The 18,221-nt window shown below is 29.1% G+C and overlaps 1 protein-coding gene across 3 annotated transcripts; it reads left to right on the top strand.

Moving 5' to 3' along the window:
- The first annotated feature begins 8,270 nt into the window (after positions 1-8,270).
- Positions 8,271-13,581, top strand: LOC114193707 (uncharacterized vacuolar membrane protein YML018C-like). Of its 3 annotated transcripts, none has more exons than XM_028083606.1 (9): positions 8,271-8,725; positions 9,655-9,714; positions 10,290-10,504; positions 10,952-11,022; positions 11,128-11,229; positions 11,365-11,482; positions 11,566-11,701; positions 12,135-12,182; positions 13,183-13,581. In XM_028083606.1, the coding sequence occupies exons 1-9, from the start codon at positions 8,645-8,647 to the stop codon at positions 13,228-13,230; spliced, it is 879 nt and encodes a 292-aa protein (XP_027939407.1). In that variant the 5' UTR covers positions 8,271-8,644; the 3' UTR covers positions 13,231-13,581. The 3 variants fall into 3 exon arrangements, with proteins under 3 accessions (XP_027939407.1, XP_027939406.1, XP_027939405.1); XM_028083605.1 differs by lacking the exon at positions 13,183-13,581 and adding an exon at positions 12,346-12,539 and having other exon boundaries at positions 8,273-8,725; positions 9,655-10,041; XM_028083604.1 differs by having other exon boundaries at positions 8,275-8,725; positions 9,655-10,041.
- Positions 13,582-18,221: the final 4,640 nt, after the last annotated feature.

Genomic DNA, 18,221 nt, shown 5'->3' with positions numbered 1-18,221 from the left:
ATTTTTTTGTACCTACAAAGAACGTCTTGCCTTTAATAACAATATCCAGATTTTATTTTCTCTCTTTTTTTTATCTCTTTCTTGAAATGGTATTTTATAACATTTACAACTTTTTCTTTTTAATTTCCTACTATAAACTCATAATTATCAATTTTGTTAAAGATAATTAGAAATTATTTTAGATGAGGATAAATTAAAAGTTTTAAACCAATACTTCGTTGTACATCTTGAATCGGTGTCACCCAAATTTAAGTGTGCGCAAAATAATTCTATTGTTAGAGCGACTCGACGTAACATTTCAAAGTTATATATATATATATATATATATATATATATATATATATATATATATATTAAGATAAATGTATCAAAACGGTGTAAACAACTCAATAACTTGAATATTATCATGAATCACACTTGAAACATCAAATAAACTTAACAAAATTTGGTCAAAAATACTAAATTCACGCTTTTTTAAACTTAAAAGATTAAATTAGACCAAAGTTTCTAATAGAAACTAATTCCAATTTTCAAAGAAAGTGGAGGAATCAAAAATATATTTAACCCAATAAATAATTATATTTATATACGCTAAATTAGAAAATAATATGTTACTCATGCCACACTCTTTGTAAAATCTACAAGCTAGGAAGGTATGAAATACAATTTGTATCAAAAAATTGTTTGGCTTATGATTTAGTCCTCTAATTTCTTGATTTGGTTCATATTGATCCTCTTATTATCTTTGGGTTCAATTTAATTCTCCAATTTTTAAAAAAAGATTCAATTTGGTTGCCTTATTATTTTTTGTTTCAATTTAATCTTTTTTTTTTAAACTTTATAATTTTGTCCTCTCTAGTTTAAGACCAAATTAGTAATTAAGCTAAATTATAACTTATATATACATGTTAAAATATTTTTTTTATATAATTTATACATCAAATTACTCCTCCTAAATACTAAAATTATTTTATTTTTTACACTCCACCTAGATACTCAAATTTTACTTAGGTGGGGTGATTTAGTGTATAAATTCTAAAAACTTATTTTAACTTGTATATATAAGTTGTAACTAAATTTAATTACTAATTTGATCTCAAATTAGAAAAGACAAAATTGAATCATTTTACAAAGAAAACTAAATTGAATCAAAAATAATAAAGGAACCAAATTGAACCTTTTTTTAAAAAAAAATAAAAAACTAAATTGAACCCAAAAATAATAAATAAATCAAAACAAAAAATTAAAGGATTAAATCAATAATTAAGCGAATTTATTTCCAAGCCGTGGCACAGGTCTTAAGCGTAGCCAACCTCTGCCACGATTTTTGTAAGGCCAATTTTTCGTGCTGCCCTTTTTCTTAAGGTTGCCCCTAACCATTGAGCCTTAGGGCTGGCCTAGAGGGGGGAAAACAGACCTAAATATGCCCAAACCCTAATCCTTGTGCTCATTTGTGTAAAACAGAGTTCCACATTCCTTGAGTTGCTGTTGCCGCCTCTGCTAGGGCTTGCTCTCACCGTTACGTTGAGCTAGAAGGACCAGTTGTTCCAAGTAAGTTAACCACCCAAACGTTCTCTCCTCATTCTAGCTTTATTGTCAGGGTTTCAAATGAGGTCCCCTTATTAATCTCGTTTCCACTCTATTTCTCTAATCTCTAGTTCATTAAGATAAACTTGTAGCTGATGTGCTCGCTAATTCGGGGTTGGGAGTCTTGTACTAGCTTGTTCCAGGTAAGGGAAGCTAGACTTCATGCTTTTGATTCACTCTTTGGTGTGCTTTGGTCCTGTTTCGTGTTTTGGTGATAATTTGTTGTTTCTGATGGTACGAAAATGCTTTAGGTGTTGTTGTGAGCGAGTCCCTGATTGAATACGCGTGGTTCAGTGGTGATTACTGATATACTCGCCCAGGCGAGCTCATCTCGCCCAAGCAAGAATAACAGGAACTCGCCCAATTTTTCTGCTCGAGCGCTCGCCCAGGCGAGGGGCTGTGTTTTGAGCGACGAACTGTCTCGCTAAGGCGAGACAACCTCGCCTAAGCGAGAGCTCGCGAAATTCTCCAGGAGCCACTGTTGTAGTCTCGCCTAGGCGAGAGTCTGCTACTTGAGCGAGAGCACTCTTCTCGCCTAAGCGAGGACTCCAGCTTGAGCAAGACCTCTTTTGGGTTTTTGCTATGCTTTGTTTCATGAATGTTGATGGTTGTTTGATTGGCTGGTTCATTGACTTATTATGTACAAAGGGGCTGGATATGCATGTACTATGTATGTATGGGTGAGAACAAATGAATTAGAAATGAGCTTGGCATGAGATATATTTGATGGTTGATCACTCATACTAAATGACATATTAATGGTATGCACAGGAACTTCATGATTGATTGATAATGTATGAGTAAGATTTGTGTAGGACATAATTCCATGACCCTTGTAGCGGGGCTCGTGGTGTTGCCTTATCTTATGGACATAATTATGTGGGCCCTTCTAGGGGGAGTTCCCGGTGGTGCCTTAGCGATAGGACCTAATTCCATGAACCTCGAGGTAAGGGTTCACGGTGATGCCTCGAGACCAGGACGTAATTCCACAAGGGTAAGGTGGTGGTGCCTCAAGGCCAGGACGTAATCCCACGAAGGTCACGTGGTGGTGCCTCTTGTAAGGGTGTAATTCCGCGAAGGCCTCGTGGTGACGCCTCACTGCTAGGACATAATTCCACTGCCACGTGGTGGTGCCTCATTATGCGTATCCGGATAGTCAAGTCTTGGTGTTTTATATGGTTTGGTACCTCATATGTGGATGTCTGCTATGTATATTTGATTATTTAAATTGTATGTTGAGTGTATGATATGATGACTTCTTCGCTAGCTTACCCCTTTCGCTTGCTTCTGTGTCATGTGTGGTTTCCTCCTTTGCGATGATCATCAACCTTGTTGATGTGAGCAGATGTGAGAACTTCCAGCAGTGGTAATAATAATGGAGACACTGCGGTTTGATGAATCTTGGATGTCTATCGGGCTCACTTTGGGGACCCATAACTTTTGGAAGTTTAGTAGTAGTAGTCTGCTCGCACTTAACGAGACCTTGTACTTTGTTTAGGTCGTGTGGGGCCTTTTCCCCTTTTTGTTATGTTGGGATACTGTGTACTTCATTTTCCAGTTTTCCGCACTCTCTGAATATTGTTATATGCGGCATTTTATTTAAATTGATTTTTATCCATTTAATTGGGACGTTAGAATTTTATTATCACATATACTATATTTTTCATTTTTTCTTTTGAAACTAAAGATATTCATATTGTTTTGCATTTTCAATATAAAAAAATTATTAAATAATAAAAATATTTAACGACAAAAAATATGTTTAAATACTACTGTAACGATCAATTTTTTAATCAGAGACTAAATTAATGACCAGTTTATTTGTTAACCAAAACTTTGGTAACTAATGTTAGTAACCAATTTAAAGACCAAATTATAATAGAAACTATTTTAGTTACCAATTTAAAAACCAATAATAATTTTTTGAAACTATTTTATTTATTAATAATTTTTAATTTATAAACTAGTACCTAAATTGATCACTATAGTGTCTTATTATTTTTTATTACTAAAATTTGTCATTATTCAAAGATTTTCTTAAAATAAGAATATATATAAAAGGAAAAAATACTATATTATCTTTTAATTTATAGAAAATAAATTTTATTAATTTATACATTAAAATTATATTTAGTTTAAATATATTAATTTAAAAGCAATTTTGTTTTTACATATATCTATATATTGCAATAAGTAAGCCTACTGAATAATTTTCATGGTTTTATAATGATGATTTTTTTTTTCTTCGAGTTTGCGTGTCCTTTTGTTTTGTTATAGGGTATCATGCTTTGTCCGAAAGACTTGTTTGTATCTTGGTCACAAATTCTGATTCAATACTACCTTTAAAGATGTCTAAAATGTTTGGACAAACTTTATAAGTACCTTTAAAAAGGAAAATAAACTAAAGTTAATGTTTTATAATAAATCAAAATAAATTCATATAGAAGTGAAAAATAATTATCTAGAAAAAGTATTCAATAAAAGTTTTATAAAGCAATTAAAACTTATGAAAAAAAAATCATTTTATTTGTTTTATTTTTCTTTTCTAAAATTCCTTGTAACTTGTGGAAGCAAAGTTATTATTAGTTTTTTTGAGGGAGGGATGGGAGGAGCATGAACGAAAATTCAACGGCTAGTAAGAGATATAATGTAAGAAGTTTGAAAAAAGTGAAGTCTAGTTTATAGAGGTTAAAAGAGAAGTAAGCAAATAAGAAGTAGCTACTTACAATTATGAATGAATTTGCTTTCATGTAACACTACATATGCTATGTTGCCATAATGAGTAAGAAAAGAAAGAAAAAAGATGAATGAATGAACGATAATGGTAAATGACATGCCCAATTCTCCTCATTCAAACTTTACCAAATTGTTGGTGAAAACACGTTTGAAAAAAAAGAAGTAGGTTTTGATGAATTTAAATTGGTTTATTTAATGGTTTTTACTACATCAGTCTGTCCTATTTATTTATTATGGGTCTCTATTTACTTCTTAGCCTAATCGATTTAGAAGACTCGCCTAAAAGTAATGTTTATCAAACATGTTTTATAAACATCTACGAAAGTCAATAAGTCTTATTAGGCTAACAAACTTAAGAAGAGTAATGAATCTTATTCATCATGTATGTTTCCCAAAAGTTAATATTGAAAAATAATAAAATTTCATTAAGTAATAAGTTATTATAAGATAAAATAATTAAATAATATAAAAGAAAGAACACAAATAAATAAATAAATATATATATATATATATATATATAATTATGTTTTTTCCACACATTTCATGTTGAGTTTTATGAATTCCTATTCATTCATATTTTAATATGTATACCAAACAAAATTCAATAATTTTTTATGCAATGTTTTTAACGATACCATCTTCTTAACATATTCTTTTAAGATTTTTATATATCTCTCGACAAAATATATTCATGTCACATAAAGTAGATACATAACCATACTGATATGTAATAAAAAATTTACCTACGATCTAAATTTGTATATAATTATTTGTAGGTAAATCACAATTGTCTTGTAGTGATATCTGATTTTTGTCACTAAATGAATTATCAAATGTAACATAAAATAATATAAGTGCAAAATACATTTCCAATTAACACAAGATTGTGATAGTTTCATTTCCTAGCTCATCTAACTTTTGAGCAAATGACATTGAAAAAAAAAACCATAATCGATTAATTGCAACCATAATAAAAGAAGGTAAGACTTTGTGAATTACCACAAGCAAAAGTTGTTCCATTAACACATGACAATTGTGAGACTTTAAACCTACTAACTTCAAATATGCATTAATCAAAGATTGTTAATATTTGAAGAGTACCCTTGTAGAACTTTCACATCATGTAAACATTCCCAAAAGCTTTTATTTTATTTTATTTTTTGTAAAGTATGTGAAGCTAGAGTCAAGTAAATGCATTTTCCAATAGACTATGGATGTAACTTAAAATGCATGTCAACCAAATCTTGACATGCTTCCAATTTATCATTTATTTTTCCTTTTATGTTGAGCAATGTTCTAATTACACTATCACAAATATTTTTCTACACGTGTATCACATTTATAGTGTGTCAAACATCTAGTTTGCACCGATAAGGAAGATTAAAAAATATTAATCGTTATTTCTAATGTTCTTCTTAATGGACTTCTTTCGTGTTTCTAAACAGATGTTAATGTTTTTTACCTATTCATATACTTGTCACCATTATGGGGTGAACCTTCATCCTTTTAACATCCATTAAATGTCTTTTTCAATCTACAATAGGAATGATTATGAATAAGGAACTGTCAATACCTTGTGTGCTTGGTCTTTTTTCCATGTTTCAATTAGGTATAACTAGTGTTTTTTCATATATAAGTCATGTATATGACCTTTCACACTATAATTTCTCTAGTTACCATGTGTTGGAAAATTATTTATTGTGTAAAATAACATTGCAAATAATCTAAAATAATATTTGCAATACGCATCAAAAACATCTACTCTAGTTTTCCATAACATCTTCAAATCATAAATCTCTTGGTTATCGGTTTTGAAATCATCATAGACAACATACTATATTTTATCTTAATACATAACCAAGGAAGCAAATTATAAAAGATCAACAAAAATTGGTCACAAATTGTGTTTACTACTTAAGTTCTCACAAGGATTCAACCCATCCTAACTAGCCCAATTTTATAGTTTCTTGACATTTGCACCAAATTATTGAAATGTTTCATCTATCATCTTGCATCATGAAGAATCAATTGGATGTCGAAGAAGTTTTTCACTTATTTTATCATTTACATGCTATGTGAGGTTTTTATTTCATCATACTAAGTAACGTCAATCTTTATTTTAGACGTTACTTTTAACATTATGCAATATGACGTCAGTATTTTCACAGATATCAAAAGTCAAAAATATCATACGTTATAGACACTTTTTATGTTAGTGAAGACAATATAAAATGCTAACTCATCAATAACTTACTACTATACGAACAATCAATAATTCTAGAGCCAGCAATTCTATTTAAATGAGATTAAATTTTAGTATAGGCTCCTTATATAAAAATTCATTATTTCCAAGGCAATAATAAATGAAAGTGTAGACTGTACCAACACTTTTACACATATTAAAAGTTGAACTAATTAAGGGAATATTATTTCTCCAAGTGACAAAATCAGCAAAATTTCAAAATACTTTTTAGCAAAAACAAACATTAAAAGTAAATATCCCAGGAAAAAATGAACTCTATCTAAATTCAACTATGATTGGACAAAATAGTTGAAATGTTATGATAGGGATTTCTTCTTGAAAAAATGAAAAAAGTGCAATTAAAAAAAAAAAGTATAGAAGGGAAAGAGTTAGAAAGAGAAAAGAACACGTGAATAAGAAGAAACATTAAAAGAAGGAAAAAAAAAACAAAAAGAATGGGACATGCCAGGTTCATACACAAACGAATGATTGTCTCTATCTTAAGTCACTATAAGCTTTTGGATAACGACATAATGCCATCTTAACTACCATTTCCAACATTTGCACTAATCCTATTTTTTTTTTACTTATCTTTTTATATGTTTCCTACTATTATTTATGCATAAATAAATAATAAATACAATACTTTTCTATTCACCTAAAATAGACATATGATAATGAAAACAACTAATATTATCTTAAAAACTATAAATAAGGTATAAATAGAAATAAATTTTAGACATTTAAAAAGTAAGGAAGTAAGATGAATCGTTTACTAATTTGTTGATAGCTGGTTTGTCAACACCTCAGTGACTCATTAACTAACACAATCATTCTGAAAATTCAAGTCCAACTTAGGTTAGTCCACTTCACTCACATCCCAATTTCTTGTAATCAAATAATATATTCTTCAATCACTTAAGTTAGGATAAGAATAGAGATTTAAATACTAAGAAAGCGATTCCAGTGGGAAGATTATATTATTTTAGTGTTTTTTCTTTTACGCAAGGCACTATAATGTGTCAACTTAAATAGATTGAATTTAAGCTTTTAAAACTTATTTATTGGGGAACATATTTAAGCTTTTAAAACTTTATCTTTTTTATACATAAATGTTATAAATTTTATTTTCGTCCTAGTATAACTCCTCAACTTTTATATATACTTTTATGAATAAACACCATAAATCTTACTTTGGTTACGCCAATTAGACAAATTCATTCAATCCAAACTAGAATGTCTAAATTCGTTCATTTTGGTTAAATCAATACAAGAAGAGTCTATTATAATATAAATTAAATGTTGTTGCTTTATATATATATATATATATATATATATATATATATATATTCAATTGTTCAAACCCAGTTTAGTGGTGTTGTTTATCATAACATTATCAATTTAATGATGTTTTGTAAGGTAGTTTAACGACGGTAATTTAGATTGAACTAATTAAAATGTTTGCGAACCCATTTAACTAATTAAACTTTTATTGTATTAAATCCGACCGATCCATGAAGAATTGATGATAATTACTGCTGGAAACCACTGTCTTCTAAAGGAATAGAGAATTATTATAGTTTCTATTTATACATACAAATTTTTCGGTTCATAGAAAAATGGTGTTACTCCAAATTTTATGGTTAGAAAGAAAGCACATGTTGTAACACGAGAATGCATAAACAGAATTGAAAGGGTGGGCACAAGAATGAAAAATAGTAGTAGGAAAGAAAGGGAAATGCAATAAATAAAAAATGCATTTTCAAGTTTGTGAACCGAGTAAGGTTGACATGTTTGAGAATTGCGTTGAGACAATTCTCATAAACTAAAACTTGACGTTGACACGTTCATTTTCTCTCCATGCTGTTTCATTTCTCCACTCATTTTCTATGCCTTTTCTGTCGTTGTTAGAATATCCAACCTCCCTGCACAATCTTCTCACGCAATTTTTGTGAGCCAAGTTTGAGGCTTGTTCTTGTGATGATGCGTTGAAGGGTGATTCTGGGATCTAGCAGAGGCAGAAGCGTGTGGATCTCTGCAATTCCTGTAGCTTTTTCCATCTGGGTATAGTTTTTTGTTATGGGGTGGAGATACAAGGGAGGGTTGTTCCTCATACTTACTGTGGTTGTCATATGGGTCACCTCTGCTGAAGTCACCCAGGTAAAGTTTTACCGATTCTATGCTTTCAAAATATACCCTTTTTGAAGCTTCTTTAGCCATGTAATTTTAATGGATTTTGTTTGGACCCTGGGGTGAATGCTTTCTGGTAAATGTGGTTATGTGTGTACGTTCCCCCACCTTTTGGGAACATTTTTGTTGTTGTTGTTGTGTTTTCCATTGGATGAAAATTATGTCTTTTCTCCTTAGGCATCTTTTCTACCAGCTCCATGTAATGAAACAATTGTAGGGTTGTTGTCCTGGTATATAGGTATAGAACCTTCTGTACCATAGGAGTTAGGTCTAATGTTATAACGTGATGAACCATGGTTCAAATCCCTGCCGACAGAGGTGTCCATTAGTGTTTCAAACAAAAAGGTAAAAATAGGACCTTCTGTCTTGATAATTAGGATGTTACATCATTTAGGATGATGTGTTGGCATAATATATATGCCTTGGTTTTGAAGGTTCCTAAATCATAAGATCAACCTTTGCATTGATACACTGCTTGAAGTTGAAACTTCACATGTCAATCTACAAGAATAATTTGATTGCAAAGAATAGCTAGCCTAAAACCATGCAGTCCTCTTGGCTTTGAATTTATTAAAATTGCAGACCTGCATTATAATGTGTCTCTGAGGGGACCACTATTGCGGTTATATTTTGTCATCTTGTGTTTTAAATATGTTCATCAAAAACGATATTATGCATTGAAGAGTATGCTTGAAGATTTTTTTTACTTTAAGGTCGGTGCATTTACTTCTGTTTTGTGGAATTTCTATTTCTGAATCCTTATTAACACATGATCAATTTTCTGTTGTTGAAACTGTTAAAAATTGAGGTTCTTCTCAAGGGGTAACTTTTTATTGGAGCTCATCCAAAAAGCTTTGTATGCATGAATGTTTCTCAGTTATTTTTTTCTGTACATACAGGATATTTTTATAGATTACAAGCAGCCATTTGCAGTGACATATCTTGGAGCTTCTCTTATGGTAGTGTACCTCCCAATAGCTTTCATTAAGGACTGCTTTTATAAGTTATATAAAAAACAATCTTCTAAAACTGGAAGAGGTGGGGATGAGTTTTCTGTCCGGATTACCTCTCCTCGCAAGAGCAATGGAGGGCAAAGGAACACTGAAGTGGAAATGGGGAGTATGGCTCGAAAAGATAGTGATGCAGACCTTTCAATGAATGAAGAATCAATGCCATTGGTGACTAAATATAATGATCCTAATGCTTCAAAGGCAAACAAACAACTTACTACAAGAGAAATTGCTATTTATGGATTTTACATTGCACCTATCTGGTTTCTAACAGAGGTAGTTTAACTTAAAATTGATATCTTTTAACTGGTCCATGAGCTCCCTACTATTATGATATACATGAACACCTACACTCATTTCAAAACTTCTAGTATGTCTAAATTTGGCTGCAAGAACGATAGAGCAGGTCTAACAAACTTCGTTAGGATAAATCCTAATAATTTTTGATACCATCAGTGAATAAAGTTTAACTCAACCTTACAAAATTCACTTACCAGATAAAGTCTTTTTTGTGTTGCTTTCAGTATCTATCAAATGCTGCCCTGGCACGAACAAGTGTTGCAAGCACAACAGTGTTGTCATCTACTTCAGGACTCTTCACTCTCTTCATTGGTGTGTTTATGGGCCAAGAGACTTTGAATATAGCAAAAATAGTTGCTGTCTTGGTCAGCATGGCTGGGGTTGTGATGACAACTCTGGGGAAAACATGGGCTACAGATGACGATCTAACAAGTCCTTCGTAAGCCTTTCATATTGATTTTAGAAAAACCACCTTCTTTATGCATTATTTCTTTCAATTTTAACTGATAACAAAACTTAGCATTAGGTAGTAGAACATTGGCCATTGGACATTGCTCATGTTGACCATTTTTTTCAGAAAGAACATTGGACAGTGTTAGGAGGAAGCTTATGAATTTCTTTATATCTCTAGCATAAATGATCCCTCTTTGTCCTGTATCACATTTTTGAGAAATCTATGTCTCCCCATTTCATTTGTGTATTAATGTAAGTTTCATCCATTATGTTATAGAGACCAAGGAATCAGAAAATCTGTGCAAAACTTAGGAAATTGGTTTCCTCATATGCTGAACTTTAAGGAATCAATTTGTTGTCTTTCATGTATTATCAGCTTCTTGCTCTCTGTAATACTATTTTTTGGGCATTGACAGTTGATATTTGTGTTCAGCAATGGACAGCGCACTGTTGTTGGAGATCTTTTTGGACTTCTCTCAGCCATTACATATGGTCTGTTTACAGGTTAGGCAATGTCTTAGCTTTTTGTTCATGTTCTTTTTTTCTTCTGTATTTCTCAGATAATTTATACAAATGGTGACTTGGTTATTTGACCTTAATGTCTCACAGTTCTTCTTAAAAAAGCTTCTGGTGAAGAAGGAGAACGGATTGATGTGCAAAAGCTGTTTGGATATATTGGATTGTTTACACTTCTAGCACTATGGTGGCTTAGTAAGTTTTTCAACTAGCAATGACTCTATAGACTATAGTTATTGATAAATGTACTCCTTTTTATGTGCTCATTTTTAACTTGGATTCATTTCTGTTCTAAATTAAATTGCTAATTTCCCTCTATGTTTTTCTTAGTCTGGCCATTGTCAGCTATAGGAGTTGAACCTAAGTTTACTATTCCCCATTCTATTAGAGTGGATGAAGTGGTGCTTGCCAATGGATTTATTGGAAGTGTTCTCTCAGACTACTTCTGGTACATGAAATAAATCTGACTAATTCACACATACATGCAGAGTTATCCAAAGTTTTAAACTAGAGTTCATTTTATGTACACAGGGCACTCTGTGTTGTGTGGACAACTCCCCTTGTGGCCACTTTGGGCATGTCACTCACCATTCCTCTTGCTATGTTGGCTGACATGCTGCTCCATGGTCGGCATTATTCAGTATTGTACATTTTTGGCTCAGCTCAGGTATTGTTATGGCTAAAGATATATGCAACTTTGAGCAGTTCAGGTTCTCTGCTGGTTTTTTGGTGCTATTCCTACGCTTGAGCTTTCAAAATACACTGATTTTATCTATTAAAAATGTTTTTAATATATTTTAAAATATCAAAAATAGTGTACATCAGTATATTTTGAAGATACAGTAGAGGGACAACACCAAAGCTCCAGCAGAGCATCCAAATCTAACTTTGATGTTTACCATCAAATGGAGTATGTCTTCCACATCCATAATTCCTTGCATAGTTATGATTACATGACAGAGTTTTCATACATAACATAGGAAACACTTTTCATACCATGATGTAATGTTTATGAACTCATGTTTGGATGATACAATCATCAAAGCATTCAACATTGTTGTTCACATATTAAAGGATTTGCTTTTGGAATTGAGCTGCAGGTATTTGTAGGCTTTGTGATAGCTAATATTTCAGATAGGATAAACAAGGTGAGATTATAGCACATTCTTTCCTATACTGATTCTTTCTTTGGTTGGTTATCTCCTACCACTTACACTTGAGTGTTATTCAAATGTTGAAAAAACAAACAATGGCTTAATCCAGGGCTTTGTCATGTTCAAGGAAAGTAACAAAATTGTGATTTTCATGTAGTTCTGTAAATGGTTCTAGAGTGAAGGTTGTGTTTTAAATTACAAGTGTTCAAGGTGAGTTTGTAGCCATGGTTGTAAAGAAGCAATTTTAAATGGTGGCTACGCAAGTAAATCAGGTCTTCAAAAACTTGGGAATATCACTAATATTCTGTCTATGTAAATATTTATGCACTGATATCTAATTGGAAATCAAAAGGGCATGACTTTTGAATAATATAAAATAAATAGTTATAATATACTAAGAAAAGTTATTAAACAGATTTTTTTTATTACTATAAGGAGTATTTTCTGTCTAACAGGGGACTAATCTTGTTTGGATGATGTGCAAGTTCTAACCTTATCATTATTAATAATTTATTCATACTGTTTATTGTCCATTGTTAATATATAAATGTAAATGAAAAAAAAAATATTGAAAATTTAAAACGAGACTTATTTTATAAACTTTTCTTTTCTTATATAATGAAATGTAGAAAGAAAAGATAGATGTGTTTTTCCACCTCAAACTAAAAAAAAATTGTATTTTGTGAAAGTCGTGTAAAACATCTCCTTAACAAAGGGCATGTGGAAATTATATTATAGTTCATTGTGAAATTTTATTTATCACATGAAAAACATTTTATTTATCGTTTGTTAAGAAAATATCTTACATAATTTTCATAAAATGCAAAGACAAGATATTTTGTAATTTATTTTATGAACAAAACACAATTTTTTATAATAGTTTGGAGATTAAAAAACATATTTTTAACCAAAAGGAATGTTAATGTCAATTTCATCTTCTTTTGTTGTTAAAGTAATCTGAATAAGTTATTCATCATGATTTTCTTATTTGCAGGCAAATCACATCCAAGATTTGTCATTAGGCACAAATGGAAAAATTTAACTAAAATAAAGTAAGTAAATCATCAAAGGTCTTGATAAAGAAGTATGTGAAGAAAAAAGGGAGTTGAAGAAAGTGTCCACTTTTATGGTAACGGGTGATGTAGAGAAAAAAGGGATATTTATGCACTGAAGCCTTTTGGACAACAAAATTTCAAAGTTATGGTGGTTTTTATTATTGAGAGTGGAAAGAGAAAATAAGAGCAACAAGAAGAGTTTATTCATCAATGACATGTGAAAATGAGAGATATTCAAAGATGTGTAACAAGAAAAAAAAAATCCAAAGGGAATGGCTCAAGTAGATTGTATATATAGGTTTTCTTAGTAAAACAAATATGTTCAATTTTTACTTTTATTGACAGACATTGTAACATACTTCAATTTCAAATTATGAACATGATTAGTCAAGAAGTAACAAACTTTTACTAGTTTTGATTTATAAAGTCTCCTATCGAGAAGACTTAAATATATCATTGTTCTTAATTTTCGTAAATTTTATTCATTTTTGTCTTCTTTATTTGAGATATTTAAAAAGGTTTTAATTTTTTTAAATTGTAGTCAATTTAGTCATTTTTTTAGGTGCTGTTTAATTTGTTAATAGGAGGTGAGTAGTGGCCACTATAGGTCACTTTGTGATTCTTTTAAATTTTTTAAATTTTTTGATTTTAAAAAAGTTGTATACATGTCAAGTCAATATTATGATATGTGACAGCGTCACTGCTATATGTCAAGCCAGTGTTACAGTCACATGTCAAGCTAGTATCACTACCACGTGTCAAGTTAGTATTATTGTCACGTGTTAAGTTAGTATTATTGCCACGTGTCAGTGTATTGTGTCTTATATTCAATTCAGTCCTAATTTTCGTTAATTTTATTCAATTTAGTCTCAATTTAGTCTCTTTCCAAAGTGACTAAATTTAATTTTTATATAAATGTTATACTGAAATTTTTATTAAATATTTCTTTCATTATTTTTAAACCAACCATAATTATATTATTGCAAAGAAATCATTTGATTTATGTTTCATGTTTGCTACATGTAAAAAAATAAAAAAATAGGTTTGGAAATGGTTTAAGAGTAATGAAGATTTTTTCTTCTAATTATAAAAATAATGAAGAATTTTTCTACTAATTTTATAAATAATGAAGAATTTTCCTTCTAATTTTAAAAATAATGAAGAACTTTCCTTCTAATTTTAAAAATAATTAAGAATTTTTCTTATCATTTAAAATATAATGAAGAATTTTCCTTATCATTTAAATTATAATGAAGAATTTTTCTCCTAATTTTAAAAATAATGAAGAATTTTTCTTCTAATTTTAAACTAACTCCAACCTTATTTTTTACATTAGCAAAAATCAAACATAAATCTAATAATTTCCTTCCAAAAGTATAGTTAGGTTTGGTATAAAAATAATGAAAGAAATGAATTTTAATAAAAATAATGTATAATATTTATACAAAAATTAAATTTGGTTAATTTGTAGAGAGACAAAACCGAGACAAAATTGAACAAAAATAATGAAAATTGAAACTAAATCAAACAAAATTAACAAATATTAATATTGAATTGAATATAAGACACGAGACGCTAATACGAACAAAAATTTTAACTTGACACGTGGTAGTGACACTGGTTTGGTAAGTAGTACCATTCTCACGTGTCACAATACTGACTTGACATGTGGACAATTATTTTAAAAATAACAAAGTTGAAAAAAAATTAAAAATTAAAAAAAAAACCACAAAGTAATACGTGCCCATCAATATTCATCTTCTGTTAACAATTTAAACGACGTCTAGAAAAATGACCAAATTAACCACAATTTATAAAAATTAAGACATTTTTGGACATTTCGAAAAAACAAAAATTAAAGTGAACAAAATTTCCAAAAGTTGAGATCAATAATATATTTAAGCCTGTAAATAATAATAAGCTAGAAGACATAATATAAACAAAATAAAGTATATATAATCTAAGATTTTTTGTAAGAAAAAAGTTATTTAATACCAATAATTATCATTTAAAAAATCTATAAAAGTAAAATGATCCCAAACTTTTATATTTCTAGAGAAAAAAAATAATAGAAATAAATAGTAATGGGTGTAAAAAGAATTTTGATGTGAGAAATCATTCTCTTTTACATAAATATTTCTCATTTTTTCAAATAAACCCAGGGAAAGATCAAATCAATTTGTAAGTAGACAATATAGTTTTCATTATCTCGTTACAATATTGTAATCAAATCAATCATTGAACAATCACTTCTTATGTTAACAACATCTCAAACAAATTACAATATCACAAGTAGCTCTTCTAGGGTTTTTTTCTTATTAAAATTTCAATCTTATAATTCAAAGTTTTTTTTTTTCTTTTCAAACTAAAAAATTGAGTTACCTCATTTTACCTTAATTCCTGAACTCCTCAAAGAATTACTCCAAAACCCAGAAAAATTAGGAAAACCGTAACTTACACCTATGAGACATGGATAAAAAATCAAACAAATTACTCCCAATCTAGAACAACAAATTACAATATTTATATATCTTTTGTGCATTGAAAATACCCATTAAACCCAATTTAGCCATAAGAATGAATATATGATTGATAAAAACAATTGTGATGATTATAGAACTTAAGAAAAGAATAAGGTATCAACTATATGTCCCTGTCTCTTGCAGGTGTCATTTCTATTTGTAAGTGAAGATGAATGAGGAAGGTATAAGATGTTGCACCATCAGTTTCAGATGCTACAAAATACTTGCTATATCTTTTCTTTTTACCCTTTTTTCATCTAGGTTTTTGGATAAGATGTGTTTTCATATTCTCTTAAATATTAATGTTTCAATTTAATTAATCTATACATTTTTAATTAATGACCAAACTTTTAATTCAATATATATGTGTTCTGCATTATTTTATATTTGTTAGAGAAGAAAGAAATAAAGGGAATAAATGTTAGGAATATGGTTTGTTATGTTTGATAAAGAAAAAAGAATAAAATGAAAAAAATAATAAATAAAATTAGATGATAAATTGCTGAAAATGAAAATCCTTTGGTTGAAGAGAAATACATAAAAATCAGAATGAAAATAAATAAATTTTATTATCAATGTTTATTATTCTTGTTATTATTACAAAAAATGTAAAACTATAAAAATTATTGTTATGGTATAAATACCCACTAATTTTTTTATTATATAATCAATTAATTGGTTACTTTTTAAGTATTTTTCTTATCCTTTCTTCACTTTTTAGTATCAAAAAATTTATTTTGACTCATAATTTTTTTTTCTCCAACTAAAATAAACTTCCTCTTGTCCCATAACTCCCAAGTTGCAATATACACCTAAAAACTAAATTACTCACAAAAAACATTATGAATTATTATGTTAGAAATCTGGATTAACTTAAATAGTGTAAAAGATTGTCCATTTAGTATAAACAAAGGGAAAAAATAAAAGAAAAAATAAGTAAAATATAAAGTTAAAATTATTTGTTGAAGGGTTATTTAACTGAAAAATCTAAAAATATTAGTTACTATATTGACAAAAACAATTGGTTGTTAATGTTACCAATTTAAACTTTAATTTACAAAATCGATTATAATTTTTTATTATTAATAAAGACTATTTTAAATATTAATATCTTTTATTTTATAATTAACTTAATTAATATAATGATTATTTTTTTAAATTGATTACATTTTCTTGTACTGTGTAGTTAATAAATTTAGGTATAATGCAAATTTCAAAGATAAGTAAATGTCATTTGTAAAATTTCATATATTTTAATTATAATTTTGGAATGGGTATACTAGTAAAATTTTGACTTGTACAATCATTTAAATTATATTTTTTCTAAAACTTTACGTTCACAATATTTATATTTAAAAACTTAACTTTAAATATTGAATCCAGGATATTATTAATAAAGAATTATATATAATATAAATTCTTTTATTAAAACGAATATTCTTTAGATTACAAATTAGATTATGAATAATTTAAGTTGTGATATAATTTTTTTTAACTACATATACTTACTAAAAAGACTTTAAAATAGGTTGTCCTATTCAAGGCCATTAGCCTTCTTCCTTGAGAAATTTGGTTGAACCTCTCTCTCTCTAAGAACACCTCTACCCTTCCATTTCATCTTAGCTTACTTCAACCTCAAGCTTATGCTCATCTCCATTTATTCCACTTAACATCTTCCAGCAACCATGGCGAAATTTGGTATTCAAAGATCTCGTTCTTCAAGAACTAAGTATTCTTCATCCAATTCCGTCTTGTTCTTACCTTCCTTTACTTGTCCTAAAGTGTTGTCTCTAATTAATTGTGCTTAATTGTTTGTAAATTTGGTTCATATTCATTTGTTTCATCTTGAACATCTTTGTGTGCTTTTAGAATTCATATATCATAAATGATGTATGATTTTGCATTTTATTGAGTCTTTGGTCATTCTATTCGGTACAATTGCTTTATTTTAAGTCTTTCGTTATTTTATGATCCATAAGTTATGGCTTAGAAGTCATGTGTAGTTCTTTCATGTCATGAATTCTCTTGTCTAGCCATTTTTCTTAAAGCAGTTTACAAGTTGAATTTGTAAACACTATGATTTGTTATATGCTTTTGTATTTCAATTTTAAATCATGTAAATTGTGACGATTTTAATATGACAGTTATTTAAAATCGTCACTTTTTACATAATAATACGATAATTTTTGAACTGTCATATTTTACATATAAAATATGACGACTTTAACTGTCATATTTTACATGCAACATACGACAATTTTAATTGTCATATTTTAAATAAATATTATAAACAATTTTTACTATCCCTTAAATTTTAAATCCAAACTTCAATCTTTTGGCCTTCCACTCTTACTCTCGTTTCGAAATTTCATTTTCCCCCTTCTACTAAACATTGAATCAGACCAAACCCTAGATTCATTTACCTTCATCTTCTCCAAAAGAGAACATTCAAAGGT

Source organism: Vigna unguiculata, chromosome 8 (assembly GCF_004118075.2).
Source record: "Vigna unguiculata cultivar IT97K-499-35 chromosome 8, ASM411807v1, whole genome shotgun sequence".
In the NCBI taxonomy this organism is placed as follows: Eukaryota; Viridiplantae; Streptophyta; class Magnoliopsida; order Fabales; family Fabaceae; genus Vigna; species Vigna unguiculata.
This window is presented reverse-complemented; position numbering and strand designations above follow the sequence as displayed.

Excerpts from the sequence above, each read along its gene's own strand:
- LOC114193707 (XM_028083604.1), top strand. The coding sequence starts at position 8,645 with ATGGGGTGGAGATACAAGGGAGGGTTGTTCCTCATACTTACTGTGGTT. Across the intron at positions 10,042-10,289 it reads CTATCTGGTTTCTAACAGAG|TATCTATCAAATGCTGCCCT; the intron begins GTAGTTTAACTT and ends TGTTGCTTTCAG. Across the intron at positions 11,483-11,565 it reads GTTCTCTCAGACTACTTCTG|GGCACTCTGTGTTGTGTGGA; the intron begins GTACATGAAATA and ends TTATGTACACAG.